At 40.4% G+C, this 20,825-nt stretch overlaps 1 protein-coding gene across 29 annotated transcripts in view; it reads left to right on the top strand.

Annotated features, from left to right (window-relative positions):
* The window catches only part of Celf2 (CUGBP Elav-like family member 2), a 533,080-nt gene that overhangs the window by 442,885 nt on the left and 69,370 nt on the right, over positions 1–20,825 (top strand). For 28 of the 29 annotated variants that reach the window (XM_076572793.1, XM_076572782.1, XM_076572791.1 and 25 more), the window contains 2 exons: positions 7,259–7,307; positions 16,163–16,297. In XM_076572793.1, the coding sequence (XP_076428908.1) occupies positions 7,259–7,307; positions 16,163–16,297 (184 nt within the window). Of the gene's footprint in view, positions 1–7,258; positions 7,308–16,162; positions 16,298–20,825 lie in introns of those variants that run through there. The other variant, XM_076572805.1, reaches the window with a different exon arrangement.

The following is a 20,825-nucleotide window of genomic DNA, read 5'->3' as shown; positions in this document are numbered from 1 at the left end:
GCAGTGTGGTCTGGGAGAGCCATCACTGTATTAAAAGCAGGGAGATTTGACTTCTGATCCCGAGTCTGTGGTTAACCAGCTGTGTGTCCTTAGTGAAGGCACTTGTTCCCTTCATAACTGCAACTGAGAGCAGCTTTATAGACGGATACTGCTCATGTGACTCAGATTCCTCCTCACGTGTCCTATTCAGATCACAGATGAGCCTAGATGGCCATAGCACTTAGGCCTGATGCTCACAGCACCTGTTCCTTTTCTGGTACGTGTCACTTTCGTTTATAAAATGTATGTATCAATCACCATGATGGACAGTAGGCTTCCTGAGGGAAAGAGTCACCTTCATTCCATCTTTATATCCCATAAAATATATACTTACCTCTATCTTTTGTATCTTTAATCTGTGAATCTCATCTGACTCTTTGCAGTGTATTAACCCATATAGTTTTTCATTATCTTGAAAGAAAAAAATGCCATCTGCCACTGTTGCCATCTGTCAAGATTCGTATATTCATCCCTTTGCAAATAATGAAAGCAGTAGTCTTCATTTATCATATGCACTGTTGTCTTCCCTATTTCCCACTCCTCTACTTCCTATAGTAGGCCCTACTACTCCACAGATACTGCTTTTAACAAAAATCCCTAAATTTTTTATTGCTTAATCTAGAAAAATATTTTGGCATTTATAGCCTTCAACACCATGTGCTCTGATCATTTCCTTATTCTTTTTTAAAAGATTTCTTTACTTTTGTTGTATGGCTATACGTGTTTGGCCTGCATATATGCATGTGCACCATGTGCATGCAATGCCTCCAAGGTCAGAAGACTTCTCCTAGAACTAGAGTTATAGTTCTTGTGAGCCACCATGTTCTTCTGCAAGAACAATCAGTGCTCTTAGCCACTGAGTCATCTCTCCAGTTCTAACTCCCTTATTCTTAAAGCTCCCTATCGTGGCTTCCTGCCTTTCTGCCAGCAATTCGCTCTGTCCTCTAAAGATGTCTCCTAATATATACCCTCAATGGTTCTGTCCTTGCTCTTGGTTCCTTTCAATCCACTAATTCCTGTGGCTTCCACTGCTACCTCTCCTATACTGGATCCTTTCTCAAGCTTGAGCCTTGCATTTCCAACTTCTTGCTATACCATAGTCACATCAACTTTAGTATTTTCAGACTGGCATTGTTTCCTCTGAAATGATTTCCTCTCATGGCTCTCTGGCTGTCTGGGCCTGGAGTTCTCCCTCATCCCCAAAAGAGGCAGTTGGCACTAAAGCTCATAGTGTCACTGGGGCTGTTGACTAGTTTCCCTCTTGGCCCCTGTGTCTTATATCATCTGCCTTCCATGATATCACCAAAACTGACTTTTTTTCTAAATTCAAAACTCTTCCTGTTTGCCTTTCCCACTTAAAGCTTCTGTCCTGACCATACACTTGACAGACCATCAGTTTATTAGCTTACAAGACCCTCTAACACAGTGGCTCTCAATCTTCCTAATGCTGAGACCTTTTAATACATGTTGTGTATTAACACCTCATGTTGTGGTGACCCTTAGCCATAAAATTATTTTCATTGCTACTTCATAACTGTAATTTTGTTACTGTTATGAATCATAATGTAAATATTTGTGTTCTCTGATGGTCTTAGGCAACCCTTGTGAAAGGGTCCTTTGATTTCCCACCCCCCAAAGGAGTTGAGACCCACAGGTTGAGAAACACTGCATAAGCCTTGTATGTTAACCTCCTTCACAGCCTTATGCTGCCTTTTTGCTGGCATGGTAAACTCCTTTTGGAAAGGAGCTGTGTTCACTCTTCTTTTTCTTTTATTGATATTGAATATAGTTTTTTTCATAGTTTTTAATTCCTCCAAGTTCTTTCCCACCTCCTCCTCCCATCCAGATCCATATCCTTTCTATCTCATAGAAAACAGACATCTAAATAATAATAATAAAATGAGATAAAACAAAAGTAAACAAATTAGAATAGGACAAAACAAACAAAGAGAAGAAAAATAGCTGAAAATAAAGCACAATAAACACATAGAATGAGAGACACACATGTTTGCAGACATGGGAATCCCATAAAAACACAAAAACCAGAAGCCATAATCTATATACAAAGGATCTGTATGGCCTAAAGAAAATGCCCTGACAAACATTATTAGACAAAGAACTTCTGAAGAAGACTTTTGTGTTGGCCATCTATTGCTTGGCATGGGCCTGCCTTTAAGAGTGGTTGGTATCCCAAACACTACTGGTGTAAAACAAACAAACAAAACAACACTAGCAACAAAATGGCTCCAGATGGCTGCTGATGACATTTTACTACACATTCTGCTATACTCATGTATCAGTGCCTTTCTCCAGCCGCCATCATCACAGAAGCTTCCTCCTGGAGTAGTAGGGAACAAATACAGAGACCCACAGCCAGATATTATACAGAGAATAAAAAACCTTGGAACACTCAGTCCTAAATGGGATGTCTCTGTCAAATGAGAGGAGACAGAAAGTGTAAGAGCCAGGGGGAATGGATACACCAAGAAAACAAGGCCCTTTAAATCAATATGATGGATGCACATATGAACTCACAGAGATTGAAGCCACATGCACAGGGCCTGTACAGGTCTGCACCAGAGTGCTAGAGCTGAAAGGAGAAATGGACACAAGCCCCCATTTCTAACCCAGAAGCTGTTTCCAATTGAGAACCACCTGCAAATGAAAATTTAATTTCCACCAAGGGAGTCTCACAGGGGGTAAAACTATTCTTAAGGGTAGACTGCATGGTCAGCAGTAGATGACCAACAGAAAACAAATTCAGAGGCATCTTTGGAGGCTCTTGTCTCACAATGTCATATCAGAGTTTTTCTCTTTTTTTATTTTTATTTAATTTTTAAATTTTTATTTTATTTATTTATTTTTACCCTATATATACTTTGCATATTCCCATTTAGTGTTTTTGTGGGATTCCTGAGTGTGCAAATAAATGGGTCTCTGTTTCTTGTACCTTCTCTTGGGTTCTTTTCCTTCTGTTTGTTTTGTCCAATTCCAATGTGTTACTTTTTGTTTATTATATTATATTTATATTTATATTGGAAGTTTTCCTGTGTCCTGGCCAACTGGCAGTTGGGACAAATCTCTCTTACTCACATCCTCCAAATAAACACACAGAGGCTTATATTAATTACAACTGCTTGGCCATTAGCTCAGGCTTATTACTTACTGGCTCTTACACTCAATTTAGCTCATAATTCTTATTTATTAGAATTATTAGCCATGTGGCTTGGTACCTTTTCTCAGTTCTGCCTTGGCATCTTGTTTTCTCTGTGTCTGGCTGGTGACTCCCAACTCAGCCTTCCTCTTCCCAGAATTCTCCTTGTCTGCTTATCCCGCCTATACTTTCTGCCTGGCTAATCAGCATTTTATTTATCAACCAATCAGAGCAACACACATTCACTGCATACAGAATAACATACCAGCTCTGGGAACTATGCTCACTGTCAACTCTGGGAAGCAGTGGGTCTATGCTTCCATCCAGTAGTGTATAACCCAAAAACCTTTTCTTTCCTTTTTTTTTATTTTTTATTTTTGTGTGTGTGTGTGTGTGCTAGCAAAAGCTATATCTGCCACACACCATGCTGTGTGGCTTGTAGACGCCATTGTGTACAGTGGCAGGAATCTGCCATGCTGCACTCAAGCCCATATGCCATGAACCTGCCATACTGTAGCTCAAGTCTCTATGCCACAGAATCTCTATACCTCAGTGTCTCTATATCTTGACATGTATGAGACATGAAGTAGGAAGCTCTTTGGGGCTCTATTAATGTGTGTTTAGAAGACCTTTTTAAACTCTTTTAGGCCTTATGGAAATTCAATAGCCCCACATTGGGCATCAAATGTAGTTGAAAGTTTTCATGTGTCCTGGCCACCTGGCAGTCAGGACAAATCTCTCCCATTCACATCCCCCAAGTAAACACACAGAGGCTTATATTAATTATAACTGCTTTGTCATTAGCTCAGGCTTATTACTGACTAGCTCTTACACTTAATTTAACCCATAATTCTTATTTATGTTTAGCCACATGGCTTAGTAACTTTTCTCAGTTCTGCCTTTTCATATATTATATTTATTATATTATATTATATTATATTATATTATATTATTATATTATATTATTATATTATATTATATTATATTATATTATATTATATTATATTATATTATATTATATTATATTATATTATATTATATTATATTATATTCCCTTATAACCCTGTTTGTTTTCTAATGAGAGTTAGAAAGATAATGGAGCCAGATGGGAGGGGAGGCAAGGAGGAACTGGGAGGAGCAGAGAAATAAGAAACCACAATCATGATATATTATATAAGAAAAAAACTCCTATTTTCACAATAAAAGGAGGAGAAAGAGTTGTTTGGTTTGTATCCCTGTTGAAACTCCATTGGAGAAAATAAATTTTTCATTTGCAAGTGATCATCAGTTGGAGATTGCTTCTAGGTTAGAGATGGAGGCTTGTGTCTACTTCTCTTCTCATCACTGGGACCCCATGTGGTGCAGACTTAAGCAGGCCCTGTGCATGCTGCCATAGTCTCAGTGAGTTACTGTTCGTTGGTCCTGCTGTATTTAAAAGGCCTTTTTTCCTTGGTGTCCTTCATCCCCTCTGGCTTCTACACTCTTTCTACTTCCTCTTCTACATAGTTCCCTGAGCTCTGAGAGGAGGAATTTGATGGAGACATCCCATTTAGGACTGAGTGTTCTGAGATTGTAAGGCTGTGGTTCTCTATCTTCGTTCCCCACTAATGCCAGAAGCTTCTCTGATGATGGCTCTGATCTATGAGTATGGCAGAATGTCATTAGGAGCCATTTATTGCTGTGTTCCTTTAGCAGAACAGGAGTATTTCCTTTTCCCCTAGGTCCCTGGCCTATCTTGTCTCAGGTTCTTGGCCACCCGAGCAGTGTCAGATATGGGTTCATTTTTACCATTGGGTCTTTGATAGGACATCTGTAGGTCTGACAAGCCATCTTCTCTTTGGCTAACAAGTCTGAGGACTGGAAATAGATACCATGTTTTATAGGAAACTTTCTCCTTTTTTCCAGGCAAAGTGAAAATTCTTTTGTCCCTTGGTTCCTAGAAACTGTGTATTGCCTTTCCTCCAGCACTTGGCATGTTGCTCTGCTAGCTGTTTGCACTTGTGTTTGCCAGCCGTACAGCACCTGAGGGGAAAACCCTCTCTCATGGCCATTGACAGCTAGCTGGACTTAGCCTCGATCCTGGCACGAGAAGAGCATGCTGGCTAAATGGGTGGGCAAATGGAACCAAAGGATAGCCTTCTCGAAGATATTGATCTTTCTTAAACCTTGTTCTCTCCCTATTCCTTGGTCGAATCAGAACACTCCACATTTTGCTTTTGTGGTTTTTTAAGGACTATTTAGTACTCCTAAACATTATACTCTCATGCAGCAGACTTTCATTTGGGCCACCAACCAGCTCCCAAATCATGACACAGGAACTTATTTTTAATTATGAATGCTCAGCCTTATGCTTGTCCCACTAGCTCTTACAACTCAATTTAACCTGTTTCTCTTGATCTGCATTTTGCCTCAGGGCTTTTTACCTTTCTTTCATTCTGTATTTCCTCCTCTGTGTCTGACTAGCTGGTGGCTGGCTGGCTGGCTGACAGGCTGGCCCCAGCCCCCCCCCTCCTTTCTGTCTCCCCTAGATTCCTCCTCCTTATTCACTCTACCTGCCAGCCCTATCTATCCCTCTGCTGCCTAGCTATTAGTCGTTCAGCTTTTTATTAGACCAATCAGGTGCCTTGGACAGGCAAGGTGAAATAAATACAATGCATCTTTACATAATTAAACAAATGTAGCATAAACTGATGTAACATGTCTTTGCCTAGTTAAACAAATGCAACATAAACAAATGTAACACATCTTTACATAGTTAAAGTAATATTCCACATCACCCTCAAGTAGTCTCTGCTCCACAAACTGAATATATGAATTATGAAGTGGGAATGCTAGCAGATGCTGTATCTCGAGGCCTGTGCTCTATGGATAAAAACATCCTGCTTTTGAGGGCAATAGGCAGCTTTAAATTACTTAAGGTCTTATCCCTTGGCAGTTCTTTCTCACTGTCTTCTTCCTCAGGTACTCTAAAGACACTGGCAGTGCACACAAACTACCTGATCATACTGTCCCATCATCTAAGTGCCATAACTAAGTACCATTCCCCTTTCATTTCAATTAGATAAAACCCAGAGCTGTGGCTTGCAAGTAATGGAAGTCCACTGGGGAAATTAAAAGTTCACTAAGAGTGGACCCATTATAATAAAAGCTTTTGCACAGCCAGTGATTCCATCCACCCTGTGGCTTCCCTGTTCCTTGGGGTATGATGAAATATCAAGCAAGAGGACCTTTGGAAGTAGTTTAAGGAATTTATTTTAATTGGAAATAGTGGTAGCATTCTGTGCTTGGAGTAAACCCTGGATCATACACAGCAGTGTCATCAGCTTGTATAATGAACCATGGAGCATCCAGGTCTGCCATGGTTCAGGAGCTCAGCTTCATTTGTTTCAAGTTTTCTCTGTTCCTGCCTGCACATGTACTAACTGAATTAATAGGTTCCTGTCTCCCTCCTGCCCTTGCTCCTATTGTTCCCTATGTCCCAGTGACTCCGCATTATATATCCGTACCTCTATCAAGCCACTAATAGACCTTCAAATATTTCCTATTGAGACTTGAAATAAACCCATAAAGCAAACAGAGTAGGTGGTGGACAAAGATGATTATCATTTAAGTAGTACAGCTGTAATTCTAAAGTCTTCAGCACATCTTGGGCTCTGCTCATGCACTGAGCTCTTTCCATGTGTGCTCTCATTTGACTCGCAGAGCCCTTCTCTGCAGGTGTCCCCCATCTCCCAGATGAGCGGTCACCCTGGGGAAGTTACACTGCCCAGATTACACAGCTGGGATCGCAGAGCTGGCCGGCCTCGCCTGTGATGTAGAGGGTTTCATTCTCCAGCCTGACTCCAAAGCTCACGTTTTTACCGATTATTACAGTGTTCCCTGGCTTGAGGGTTAGATTCCCGAACATAAACTTAGGTAACAAACTAAGGTAATATCATTCTTTAGAAGCCTTGTTATTAGTTATGTGCCCTTGTAATTATAGCAGTACTTGAATAGTATCACATTTCTGAGACTGGTTTTACAGTTGTTCAATGTGCCTTTACTTTCTCACTTTTATATTTTTAGATGCATCATCCCATTCAGATGAAACCTGCAGATAGTGAAAAGTCAAACGGTAGGTGGCAACCAACTGTCTAATGTAATAATGTCTTCTACTTTAAGTCAGGGGGGGGAGGGAGGAGCCACTCTAGCTGTTGTCTCCCTCTGGAAGGCGGACAGCTACTACTCCAGCCATTATGGTTAGCACATCTGGTGAAATTTGTGCTCCACTCTTCCTTCTCAATTATTTGTGGAGGGAAAAAACAACAGCAACTGTAATGACTGTGACAAGGAATGGTTTTCCACTTCCTTTGCTTAGGGTTTGCCCTGTGTGGTAACCTTGTGGGATTTGGCTAGTATCGATCTACTCCTAGTACAACACAGGGTTACCTAACGAGTGGGGAGAACATGAGTGGAAAGTGAGTAGCCCAGTAAAAGCCACCATTTTTTTTGCTCTCTCGTTATTCCTTTTTGTCTTATTACATTTTTCTCTAAATTGTACCAATACATTTGCACCAGAATCCATTCAGTATTCACTCTGCTGATTAAATAAACATACAGTTGCTACAAAAAAAAATATGTATTTGATAGTCCACATTTTTTATTGTTTTTGCTCCCATTTCTAAAAGCCTCCTGTCTCCTTTAATTTACGGAAATATATGTTTAAAAAAATCATCTATCTTCTTGGACCACAGAGCTCCTCTGTCCCGCAAGACTGACATAATCAGCACTGTTTCCTTCCAGCTTGGAATTTTGCACCTCATTAATTAATAATCAGGGCAGAAGCCATGCACTTAGAGATCTATATATCTGCACCTGTAAATGATGATTGGATTCCAAATCTCACCACAAGGTGGGGTTTTTTTGTTTTTTGTTTGTTTGGTTGGTTGGTTGGTTGCTTTGGGTTTTGGGTTTTTTTTGGTTTTTTATTTGTTTTTTGTTGTTGTTTGGGGGTTTTGTTTTTGTTTTCTGCTAATTGTAGGGTATCCTGTTTTCTGGCTTCCTCCTGGACTGTAAAGTTTTGAAGAAAACTCCCAAGTTGTCCCAAGGACCCTGGTTTGTCAGAGCTAGCGCTCACTCTCTACCACTTACCCACTCCCTCTGAGCAGGTTCTGGGGCTTTGCTTGTGTCCTCTCAGCCCCATACTTCCCTCAGTGCTGATTCCCCTTCCCTGTACTCTCTTATCATACACAATGGCATTTATCATGAGAAACTTCTCAAAATTTACCACTGCTTTGTTGTGAGACCATGAACAAATTGCTTCCTTCCTTCCTTCATTAGTTACTCATTTATCATTTACTATGTGCCAGGCAAGTTGTCTAAGGAATGGTATTACAGCAGTAAATCTGAAAAAGAAGAAAGACTATGTCACTAACATGGAACTTTGCATCTGCTCATTCATAAAATAGGAATAGTGGTAACTACCTTAAATGGGTCGGATTTTTGTTTCTTCTAGAGTCTCAATAAGATTTTTTACACAGTCTTTGTAAATGATGGACACTCCTTGAAGTGTTAGTTATTACCTCCCAGAGGGATACCCTGGCTGTGGAGCATTCTTTGCTGAGCATACCTTCCTCTAAAGACAGCCATTTCTATTCTACCCCCAGACTTCCTGTATACTCTGTGGCAAACAGAGGAGAGGAATCATGTGAGACAAACCCTGTCAGTTTATGTCTTCTTGAAGTTTCTAGCCACTAAGATGTTCTCCCTATGCTTTGGCTCCACACTTCTCTAAATTATATCAGAGCAAAAGTCATGGAATGAAAGTCTGTGGAAAGCTTTATGCTGCATTTATAAACACACAAATTAGATAATTGAGATGAACACATAGGGCCTGGAATACCCAAGTATTGAAATATGGTATGTTTTCTTCTTTATATTGTCTACTACTGTTCATGTATACAACCGGATGCACAAACCTTTGCTGCCAAGAGTTCTCAGTGTTTTGCTGCTTTTATCTACATTGTTAACTCTGGACACAGCGTTTCCTTTAAGTCTAAAACTAAACTATGTGCCCCAAAGTCAAGGAGGTTTTCAGTATCCTTTTTACTACAATAAAAAGACCTTAAAATTCCCCTTTTGAGGAAGCTGCATGGAGTAGCTGGTAAAGTAAGCCACAGCTGGAACCAAGTATTCAAATGAATGACCCTATGGGTGACATTTCTTACACTCATCACCACATGCCATTCCCTGGCCCTCAAAAGTCCATGGCCTTTCATGTTGTAAAATGTATTTAGTCCAACTTTAGAAGTCCTCATAGTCCTTAAAGTCTCAACACTATTTAGAAGTTCAAAGTCTGTTTTAAGACTCAAGGCAGTCTCTTAACTGTGGCCCCTATAAAACCAAAAATTAAGTATATAATTTAGAAAATTCCAAAAGGGAGGAATGGGGACATAGTAAGGAAATATTAGATCAAAGCAAGACTAAAACCCAGCAGGGAAAATATTGTAGCTCTGTGTCCAGTATCTAGGGCTTTAGTTTGAAAGGGATTAGATATCTCAGTCCTATAGCTTTGCTGTCAGATGTAACATACATCTCTTTTTTGAGCTGATTCTACCACTTGTATTCAGCTCTCTGTAGCAGGTGTCTCCTGGCTCTGACATCTCCAACATCTTGTAGTCTTTTCTTGCAACCAGGCTTTACAGCTTTACAACTTCATGTAATGGCCTGTCAGGGCCTTCTCAAAGGGACTCCAGCTTGTCGGGTTTCAGTTTCTCTCTCAAACTATGGAGGAAGAATACATAACCCCCTCACTCCGGAATCTTTCATGCCTTCAAAGGCAGTGCCATCTAGATTAACTGCCAAGTTAACTGTCAGCTTGAGATGAACCCCTTGTAGCATTTGACTGAATTATCAGCGGCTTTTCTGTTTTGAAGCAATTGCTTTCTATGAGCAAGCAACCCCATGGGCTTTCTTTCTTTCTTAAGTTGGAGTCTTAGCTGGGTAGAGTCTTTTCCTGATGGCACCCTTCCTGTTGTTCCAGTGCAGAGCAGGAGGCCTCTCTTTCATGGCCCCACTCTCTTTAACAATCAGTCTCTCCTTAAGCACATGCCTTAGCTGAAATATTAAGCTTCCTAGTGTTCTGTTCCTAGTCAACCTATGCATTTTTAATTTCTTCTCCATTTGTTCTTTTTTATTGTAGACCTGCATAAGAGTTATTAGTAAAAATCATGCCAAAGATTCAATATTATGCTGATTTGAAATTCTTCTACCAAGAAATTAGGCCATTTATTTTATTTTATTTATTTATTATGGAGATAAGGTCTCTCTGTATAGCTGTGCCTGGCCTAGAACCCACTATGTAGACTAGGCTGGCCTTGAACTCAGAGATACATCTGCTTCTGCCTTTTAAGGGCTGGGATTAAACACCCAGCAGTCCATTTCTTTTTAATTTAGCCTTGCATAAATTCTCAGGACATAGACAGAAAACAGTCAGATTTTTTGCCAAAATATCATAGAAGTGGACAGTCAGATTTTTTGCCAAAATATGATAGAAATGGTCTCTAGCTCTATTGCTAATAAAGTCCTTATTCCCCCATGAAACCTTTGAGCCAGACCTTCACTATGTTCAGCACTTCTGGCTTTCACACTCCTTCTAGAATATGCCATTAAGTTATGCTTACAACATTTAACTACTTTTCTAGTCCAAAGTTCCAGTCTTCCACATTCTTCCAAAAAACAACATGATCAAGTTTTTCTCAGAAACAGCCATACTCTCTGGTACCAACTTCTATATTGGTTACTTTTCTGTTGCTCTGAGAAAAGATTATGACTAAAGGCAACTTAAGGAAGAAAGAGTTTATTGGGCTGATAGTTTCAGAGGGAGAGTCCATAAGATTAGGGAAGACATGATGGTAGGAGGCCAGAACAGAAAGCTACGAGATCACATCTCAACCTCTCAAGCACACATAAAAAAACAAAGTGAACTGGAAGTGAAGTGAGGCTGTGGGAACTCGCATACTTCCTCCAGTAAGGCTCCATGTCTTAAAAATTCCATAACCTTCCCAAAAAGTGCCAGGTGTTTAGATGCATGAGCCTTTGGGGAACATTTATCAAGCAAACTCCCACAGAGTCTGTAAAGAACTTGGCCTAATATCTGGCACACCAGAAACACTCAGTTTGCTGTGTTATGCTAATGCTAAGTTAGCAGCACAGCCCATAAACTGAGTGAGACATTTTATTGCATTCTATGTGGCCAGCCTGGCACACCTAGACTGCTCACACCACAGTACAAGCTCACACACAGACTGAGGATCCCCAAACCTGCTTGTGGGTTGAGTTCTCCTTTTGCTTTCATTTTCTGAATTTCTGATTTAAAAAAGTCAAAACGTGCAAATAGACTTATAATTATGTATCAAAAACTCTATTATGAGAACTCAAATGGAACTTTGCCTTGCATAGATATGAACAGCTTACATAGTCCCCTTTGGACCTAACTTAGGAATCAGAAGAAATGTGTACTTTTCTAACTCAAATTATAAGTGGTGCAGCTCTTTCTGATTCCTTGTGGCATTTTTGACAGGTAAGCATAGTTTCAGAAGCATAAAGAACACAAAGATTTCTTTGGTTCAGACGCGCTGAATCGCTCCTGTAGCAATGAAAGAAGTATAACGAGCTCTAATTGCACTTTTATTGAGTTTGCTGACATTTATGTATAGCACAAAAGACTCATCACAGCTAGACAGTTACTGTCTTCATTATCTGTGTGCTCAGATTCTGAAATTTTGTATTTTCTGAGCAAGGACTGCTAATCATGGATCAATCAGTTATACATAAGTAAATTCCAGCAAAATAGTCACCCTTTGAGTCCCTAGCCGTCCATAGTCTGATACAGGGGCTCTCTAGTGAGCTCAGAAATGTTAGATGCTTGTACACCAGCTCTGCACTGTTGGATCTTAACTGAATGGGCTTCCTAAACCTCTATGGCTTCCTTTAATCCATCCTTCAAATAGCTATAATATAATCTACATCCTCTATCACATTCATTCTACTCCATGGCATTTTGTTTTCTGTGTTACTAAGCCATATGTGCAAAGGGAAATAAAAAATACTACTCTAGATAAGTAATAATTGATGGGGTGTTTAATACAAATACCTTAAAATGCTCAGGCATCAACAGAATTCAACTTTCTTGTTATTTTCCACTGCAGAAAATTGAGTGATGGTGTGAAAAGTGTGTTTGAGGAGGTGTGGACATAAGTACTTGCATTAACTAGCATAAGCACAGTTACTTTCTTCCATTCTCCATATATATTTTTCTGTAGCATCCAGCTTTCAGTCTTCAGTGAGCTTTCAGTTCTCTTATTATGAAATACAAGGTGCCAGCTGTGCAAGATTTAAAAGCAGTTGCCGAAGCTAGTCTACCAGTGAGTGATAACAAAAGCATGAGCTTACTTACTTCTTATGCTGTGCTTGAGTCTCATTGGCTAGAGCCAGTATTGACTGTTGTCATGTGTCTTGTTGTCAAGGAAGATGCTATCTAGAAAGAACATAGAATATATCCTGTTTTAACTTTACAGCCATACTTGTTGAGAGACCTTAATTCCTAGACTCCAGAAATGCTAATTAAGACCTGTCCCTTTCTCAAGGCCTCTAGAACCTCTGTATTCTTTTGTCAAGCTCAGAGCTAGCCAAAGTCTTAATAACTATTTTCATGGAAAGGTGAAAACCTTCAAAGCCACCATTACAAGTAGAAATCACAAAATATTTTCATCCAGTCACTTTCTGATTTTCTACAAGACGAAAAAATAATTTTGAAATTCAAAGTGGAGCCACTCGCAGATTTGGAGGCAGTAATTAAATGCCATATGTTAGCACCAACACATTGAAAAGTTGTTAATTAATTCAAGCAGCCCCAAATCCAGGTGTGACTTTGACAGATTGTATGCCAGGGTGTTAGCACAGACTTACAATTAGGAATGTTTTAAAATGACATTTGTAGACCTCTCACTTTAAGAAGTTATCCTCATACTCAGAACATTAACTCTTTCTCATTATACCATGGGAGGAGAATTCTTATTGACCTCTGGTCTGGAAGGTCTTTTGGTTCTATTGTTGCTGTTGATGAAGTAGGGAACCCATCTGTACAGCACTTCCTGTGTGAAAGTCCAGCCCCTGTTCAATTCACTGCGTCCTGGAGGAAAATGGTTCTGCCCTAAAGAAAAGGGAGCTTCCTTTTGTTTTTTAAATTCCTCTAAAGCACCTACCAGATTACTCTGGATACAGTAGATTGACTTAAACAATCCACATTCTTACTGATTGACAATTAGATATGAGCCTCACACAAAGGGAAATTAGCATTTTTACTAGCATGTAGAGGTCCCCTTCCCTTTTTTCTTAGCTAATAGTAGTTTAAGGAAGAGTTGTCTTTTTTCTTGATATCTGGTTGAGTTTATTCTTAGTGGTACCCAGGAAGTCAATATTTCCTCTTAAATTATTTCCATTTTTATAGCACTCATCTTGCGTGGGGTGGGGGTGGGCATAGGCTCAGGATCTGCATGTATAGTTTACTGTAATACCACCCTGGAACTCAAAATGTACAAATTGTTTTAGCTAAACACTGTAATTTCAGATTTATCAGTGAAACTAGAAACCAAATGAAACTTTTAAAATTTGCTTTTATATTAAAGAACTAAAGCAAGATTCTTCAAGATAAGAAACATGACAGGAATTTTTATTCTCATACAGCTGCCAGCCATAGTGTTTAGTAGGTATAGGAGTCCTGAGCAGGAAATAGTAAGAGGTGGACACTGGTAGTCTTTCCCTTCCTCCTCTGTCCATTTCCATGCCTCCATCAAGGGGCTGCCACATCCTCACAGCCCCGCTGTCCAAAACCCTGCATGGTCAGTGGCCAGCCCATAGGTAGCGTATAATCATACAGGTGGGAGGCTGTAAAGGCTCCTTGTCAAGGGATCTGGGGTTGCTGGAGCTTGGTGCCCTGGAACCACTAGGTTTGTGCTAATTCATAATAGATAGCTGGTATTTCGCTTGTTCCAGAGGGACAAAAAGAACAGTACTTGACATTTTTTTATCCAAATGAAAGATACTCTATAGCCCACCCAGTGACTTTTAATTCTATTACTGTCCTGTTCCATTGAGCCCATTCTCTGATCATAAGATTTTTTTTGCCTCCCAGATACACCACTGTTGTTCTTGACTTTGTCCCTTGTATGTTAAGTATCTTGTTGTCCCATCCCACTACAGGTCTCTCCAGACTCTGCCTTTATTTAAGTTTCATCTCAGGAGGACATTAAAAGAGCCCTAGACTTTGGAGTTGTCTTGGAAAGTACCCTGAGTGTAGAGGGAGACAGGAGAAGAGGGACTCTGCACCCTGCTCTAGCACCCTCCATCCCGGTGCTTCAGTTAACCACAGCTGGGTTGGTTAACTGGGTTGCCTTCTCTGCAGTGCTAAGAGAAAGAGAAAGAAAAGGAAAAGAAGAGAAGCTGACAGAAGTGAGACAGTTCTCAGAGCCACCGTTCTGATTAATAACAACACTAGAGCAGAGAGCGGAGCCTCTGAGTCGTGACCGCTGCTCTTCCCTTTCCGGCTCAGCTGCCTCCTCTAGCTTGGAGGAATGGGCAAAGGAACACTACTGGGCTGGGAGTAGGAAAGTGAGTTGTAGTCCACGTTAAACCGCAGAGCTCTTGAATGACCCTCGGAAAGTCCCTTTCCCCTTTATGGACTCAGATCTGTTTTACAAATGGATAGCCTAAGTCCTTTACTTACTACATGGAATTCTCTGCTTCATTTAGGTTCTTCAGAGCTGCACTGACCAATGTAATAGATACATAGGGCTTTGAAATTTTAAATTAAACTGAGATGACATTAAAAAGTGTGTTTCTCCATCATACTGGACCCTTTTAAGTGTTCAATGAATTCACATGGCTTTAGCTGGATATGGGGTAGCACAGACATCGGACTTTGGGGCCATCATAAGGAATTCTGCAACAGTGTTGCTTCAGGGTAAGTCACTGAATTGCAACAGTCTTCAGGAACAGATGACCCAGTCCTGGAGGGCTCAGATCACATACCTTAACTTGAGTTCCAGTAGCGCCCAGACTCAGAAAATCCAGACTAAATACTTACTGTGTACACGGCAATGAGACCCTGCCCTATAAAGGACAAAAGAAAGAGAAGTAACCGCCACCTGAACAGCAGTGTCAAGATGCTACTATCCATTCAGTACCAGAGGTCACACAGTGACTTGGGACAGAGCCTCAGACAGGTCTTGAAGGTGTATGACTCTCTCCCTCCTCCCCCACCCACACTTTTAATTCTGAGCAATAGATTAAATTGAAGCAATAGGAAATAAGCAAGTATTATTTCTAGCAGCACTTCAGACATGTTTAAAAAGGGCCTCTCTCCTAGAAAGGCTGCAAACACTGTCCTGAAATCAGCTGTAATTTTGCCTCATAGGCTAAATGTAGTTCAAATATTGTGAGCAAAAACAATGGAGATGGGGGGACCTTCCAGATCTGAAGAAAAGCCTGTCTAATCTTTCCCTCTGTCAGGGTCAAAAGTGTGTGCATTGTATTGCCGTGCTACTCAAAATGTATCCCCATTCCTTGAGAAACCTAGCTCCAAGTTACTGCACCCATACAGCTTCCCCTCGCTCTTCTTTTTCTGGTTTTGCCAGGAAGGGGCTGTCAGAGATGACTCTCAGGGAAGAGCAACAACTTTCTCCTCTAGAATCGACTTCTGTGTCAAGTGTAACCAGCCTGGCTAGTTAGAAGCTAACCAATTGTTCTTGGGGTCAGAGTGGAAGACAGACTGGATGGGGTGAACTAGAGGAAGAGGGCAGATACGGGTCTACAGTTAGCTCTAGGACTGTACTCATTCACACATGGTCAAGCCTGGTTGGTAATGAAGCATTGATTGCAAGAAAAAAAAAATAACATGGCCTTTGTTTGTTTGTTATTTTTATCTCCTAGCTGTGGAAGACCGAAAATTGTTCATAGGAATGGTTTCGAAGAAATGTAATGAGAATGATATCAGAGTGATGTTTTCTCCATTTGGCCAGATAGAAGAATGCCGGATTCTCCGGGGACCCGACGGGCTGAGTCGAGGTGAGTGTGCTCTCTGTAAAGTCGCTTTCCTTAAGTGCTAATTGGAACTCTGTGTCACAGTCAAGGGAGATGTAGGCATCACATACAGCAGGAGGTCAGCTTGCAATGTATCCCGTGTGAGCAAGTTATCCAACCTGAACTTTTCTCTGTAACCAAAATGATCATCTCATACTTCTCCAGGTGAAAAGGTCTGAGTGCCAGGTCCCATGGAATGCTGACAGGCTGCCCTACCTCTGTACTCCCTTTTCATCTTCAAATTGAGCAAATTTAGGTGACGAGGAGAGGTGGAAGATGAGGATAGATACTCAGCCATACTTTTCTTTCTGTTTGCCTGAACAAACATTAAAGATGTGATCCTCATAACAGCCATCCAAACCCAGAGAGAGTATCACTGCCCATGCAGTGCAGAGCAGGTATATAATCTCAGAGTAAACAGACCTGTCCTGCCCTGCATCTTACCAAGCCTCTAGTCCACAGTCCTGTCTTCTAAATGGTAGAAAAGATGACTTTGACCTTAAGAAAATCGTAGGCTCTTCTTTTGCCACAACAAAAGGAGCACAAGCCGTGGCTTCCCACCCTGAGGAGTGCCACAGTCTTGTAAGGCACTGTATGGAATAGTGGAGATCACCCTTCTCTTCCCATATTCTCCTCCCCTTAACAAGACCACACACCTCCTTCCTTAAACTACACAAAGGTTGACAGTGCATATTAACAGTTGTCTGACTGTAGTGTCCCAAGTCAACCCAAAGAGAAAGTGTGTATGTCACACATTTTTCAGTTTGAGGAAGAAATCACTTTGCAGTACAGTTTCCATGGGGGATAGTTAAGACTGCTCATTCTCAAGCTCAGGTTCTGGGCCGGCTCTGGTACCCAAACCACAACATTAAAATAAGTAGCCAGGCCATAAGTATCAAGGTGATCACTTTCACCTGTCTCACCATTCTTACCTAATTTTAAAACCATGGGAGGAAGGTTTTGTTTTGTTTTGTTTTTGTTTTTGTTTTTTTTTAATCTTAGACATAAAGCTTCATGTTGTTGGCTTCTGGAACTAAAGTCTCAGAGAACAAAAGTGTCACACACATCCACCTTTAGAGTTCCCAAATGGAGGTTGTCAAGAAACTAGGAAGAGTAGACTGACACCTAACTTTTGATTCCTGTATTTTCCTCTGAGGGTGGTTTAAGGGGGTGGGGAAGGGAGAGCAGTGTGCAAATCCCAGTTCATTCATTCTCTGTCAATTCTGAAATCTTGTCATTTAGCCTGCACTCCAAGGCTGAATCTCTAAAAGCTAAAGAAGATACTGTCACCCTTAAGTAACAGACAGTACTTAAGACAAGCAATACAAACAGCATGAAGAAGACAATGAGACAGGAATGTCTTTAAATTAATCAGAGTGAAGTTTACTGTAGCTCAGAGGTCAGTGACTCTAATCCAGTCCCAGAATTTTTGATAATGACATGCGACCTTAATCAATTTATTTTCCTATTTCTATTTCTTAGTTTCCCCATTCATAGACGACAGCAGTGAACGTGTATCTGTCTTGCTTCTCTCACAGGACAACATTAGTAACCAGTTACTGGTTTTTGCTCACTTACTGTCTGTATGAGTGCATAGAGACCGTGAGTGTGAAGCTGAGTGCTGACTTTCTGTCATCTCTCTGCTTGCCTTGGCTAGCTCTGAAGTGACCCTCCATCTCACTGCCTCTGCTGTGCAGGAGAGATGGTGAGGAAAACATTTTGGTTATCTTTAGGTATATGTTAGTATTTTTTGCCTATAAGATTTCAAAACAGTACAACTTCATGGGAAAGAGCAGAACACTCACTACTTGCTAGGAGAACTTAGCTAATTATCTACTGTTTAGTTGATTAACCAACACTTAACCACATAAGTAGCTTCTTCCTATAGTAAGTTAGGGGAGCCTTCTCATTTTGTATTTTATGCAAATGGCTGGGCTCAGTGTAAAGAAGAGAATACCCTCCCCACTGCTTGCTTTCAACGGAAAAGTAATTCCTAGTGAACTGGTAAGAATTCCCTTTGGAAAAAAGAAAATACTCATTTATAACCATTTGTTCTGAAATACAAAGACAGGCAGTGGTACGTTTTTCAATTAGTAGAACCTAGGGACTGCTGGCTACAGGGACCTGATCCTGAATCCCTGTATTTGATAAAAGAACAATTCTTTTTCATGCTACTATTTTGTTCTCATTAAAGAATAGGAGTTTTCAATCATTATATTAATAAATGCCTCCTATTAGTGGCACTTAAGATAAAAGACACTTGGCATTTTTTCCCTCAATATCTGTTGCTAGCTCAACTGTTGAAAAAAATAATAAATAAAAATTAAGTGAAATGAAAGTATGGCTGCTCTGAAGAGCACCTGTAAATCAGAATATAAACTGCTCAGTAAGAAAGTTTCTACATTAGACTGTTTAGTGACGATAAAGGCAAAGTGCAGTCAAATAGTTGGCCACTTCCCTTTCTTCTGGGTTTACCAGTTTAACTATAACTATGAAGACAATTAGTCAAGTAGGCCTCCCCCACCATTCTTCCTCTGCCACATCAACTGTTTCAATTCCTCACTAATAGACACTCTGCCGAGGCTCCTCAGACATGTTGACTCAGGACACCACTCATCAGCATGGAGGCCTGAAAGCTGCCAGGACTCACAACTGTACCTATCAAGCTCTATTTATACTTTCAATTAGAGTCATTATCTTTTGGTGGGGAAAAACTCACTATAACTAGTACATGTCCCAGGACAGACACCCTCAAGAAATGGTTGTAAGTATCAACATGGAAAGTACCTAGCACCTGCCAGTCATACATGACTACTCAGCAAATATTTTGTCTCATCCATGCAAAGGACAATATGCCCAAATCTAAGGAGGCCTTTTCTCCACTGGGGACAGTCTGGACTCTCTTGTTTTGGAAAGCATGTTGCCCATCACTTTGAAACAACTTCATATCAGTAGTTACATCATCTGCAAGGACAGCTACACCTCTCAGGCACCTGCACAGCTCTCCATGAGAAAACTAGTAGGCTACCACAACCCATCTATTGCTTTTCCAGTGAGACATTTGTTCTCAAAAGCAAAGCTTCAGGTTTCTAAACCAAATGTACATATTTGACAGTGTCACTTTAGGATGTTGAACTCCTAAAATAAACATGTTCTTACTGATCCATATAGTCAGAAAGGTTATTGAGATCTAACCTATGGGATTTTCTGCACAGTGGCAATTGAGTATCTATAACTTGGAGTCAGTGAAAACGTTGATTTCACTTTTCTTTTCCACAAACTATAGTCCAATCTTCACTGCCATTTGGGTAACTTTATTTCTGCTTGTATTCCAACTGTGTTCTAACATTTCCCTGCCTAAACCTTTGACAAATGAATGTTTTCAGGGACGAGCACAGACTGGATTTAGCAGTTAAATCCTTGTTTTTCCTTGTTATATTCAAGAAGTATATTAGGATAGGGCTTTTGACTATTCAGACAGGTATGTGGAGAAGACTATGTCGTTCACATCCTGTCCACACAGTACCTAAACATTCATCTACATGGAAACTTTCATCACATGTCCCCTGGAATACTGACTACATTTTGCCATCTTGTTCAAAATAGTCTTCCAGCCCCATCTAAGCAATGAGATTTTTCCAGCTGCTAAGTGGGTCCTAGTCTGTACCCAAATTCAGGTGCCATAAATGAATGAATGATATATCAATGTCAGTTTTCAGAACACTAATCCAACATTGCCTATGATATATTAGATTACTAATGCATGTGCCCAAGTATTATGCTGGACTATGTGTTTGATCATTGCTACCAGTGCTAAAAAGATACAGCAAGGAAAATTGGCTACATTAATGTCTTCTTTAGGTAATGATTCACTTATAAGTAAGTTTTCCATAGTTTGAAGTCTCCTTCATGCTGCATAGTAACTTAAAATCATGTTTCTTCTATTTGAGATACAGCAGGCCACTGTGCCTCTTTGAAAGTGGTCACAAAAAACTAAGAGACCTTGTCATCATTTATGCTTTTAAAAGTACCTCTAACTTGGGGGTAGGGTTTTTTTTTTTTTTGTGTGTGTGTGTGAAGCAAGAATTCATCTAGTTCTTTAGAATTTTCTTGGTAACTGAGATAAGAGGTAGAACCTCTGAGGTAAGACGTCCTTTCACTGGAGGTGGTGGCTCACTCCTCTAATCTCAGCACTTGGGAGGCAAAAGCAGGTGGATCTACGAGTTCAAGGCCAGCCTGGTCTACAGACCGAGTGCCAGGACAGCCAGGGCTACACAGAGAAACATCTCAAAAAAAAAAAAAAAAAAAAAAAAAAAAAAAGAAAGAAAGAAAGAAAAGAAATGGGAAATGCCCTTTCAATTAAAATGACAAGTGTGATAAATGACAAAAACCCCACCCTCTATTACAGCTTCGAGCTTTACTTAGATCCTGTCTGTAGGAGGAAATCACTTTGTGAAACCTTTCTCCAGTCAATTACCTATCTGTTTTAGCAGCAAGAAGGCAGCCTCACCAA

This window comes from Peromyscus maniculatus, chromosome 5 (assembly GCF_049852395.1).
Source record: "Peromyscus maniculatus bairdii isolate BWxNUB_F1_BW_parent chromosome 5, HU_Pman_BW_mat_3.1, whole genome shotgun sequence".
Classification (NCBI taxonomy): Eukaryota; Metazoa; Chordata; class Mammalia; order Rodentia; family Cricetidae; genus Peromyscus; species Peromyscus maniculatus.
The sequence above is the reverse complement of the archived record's forward strand: the minus strand, read 5'-3'. Positions and strand labels throughout refer to the sequence as shown.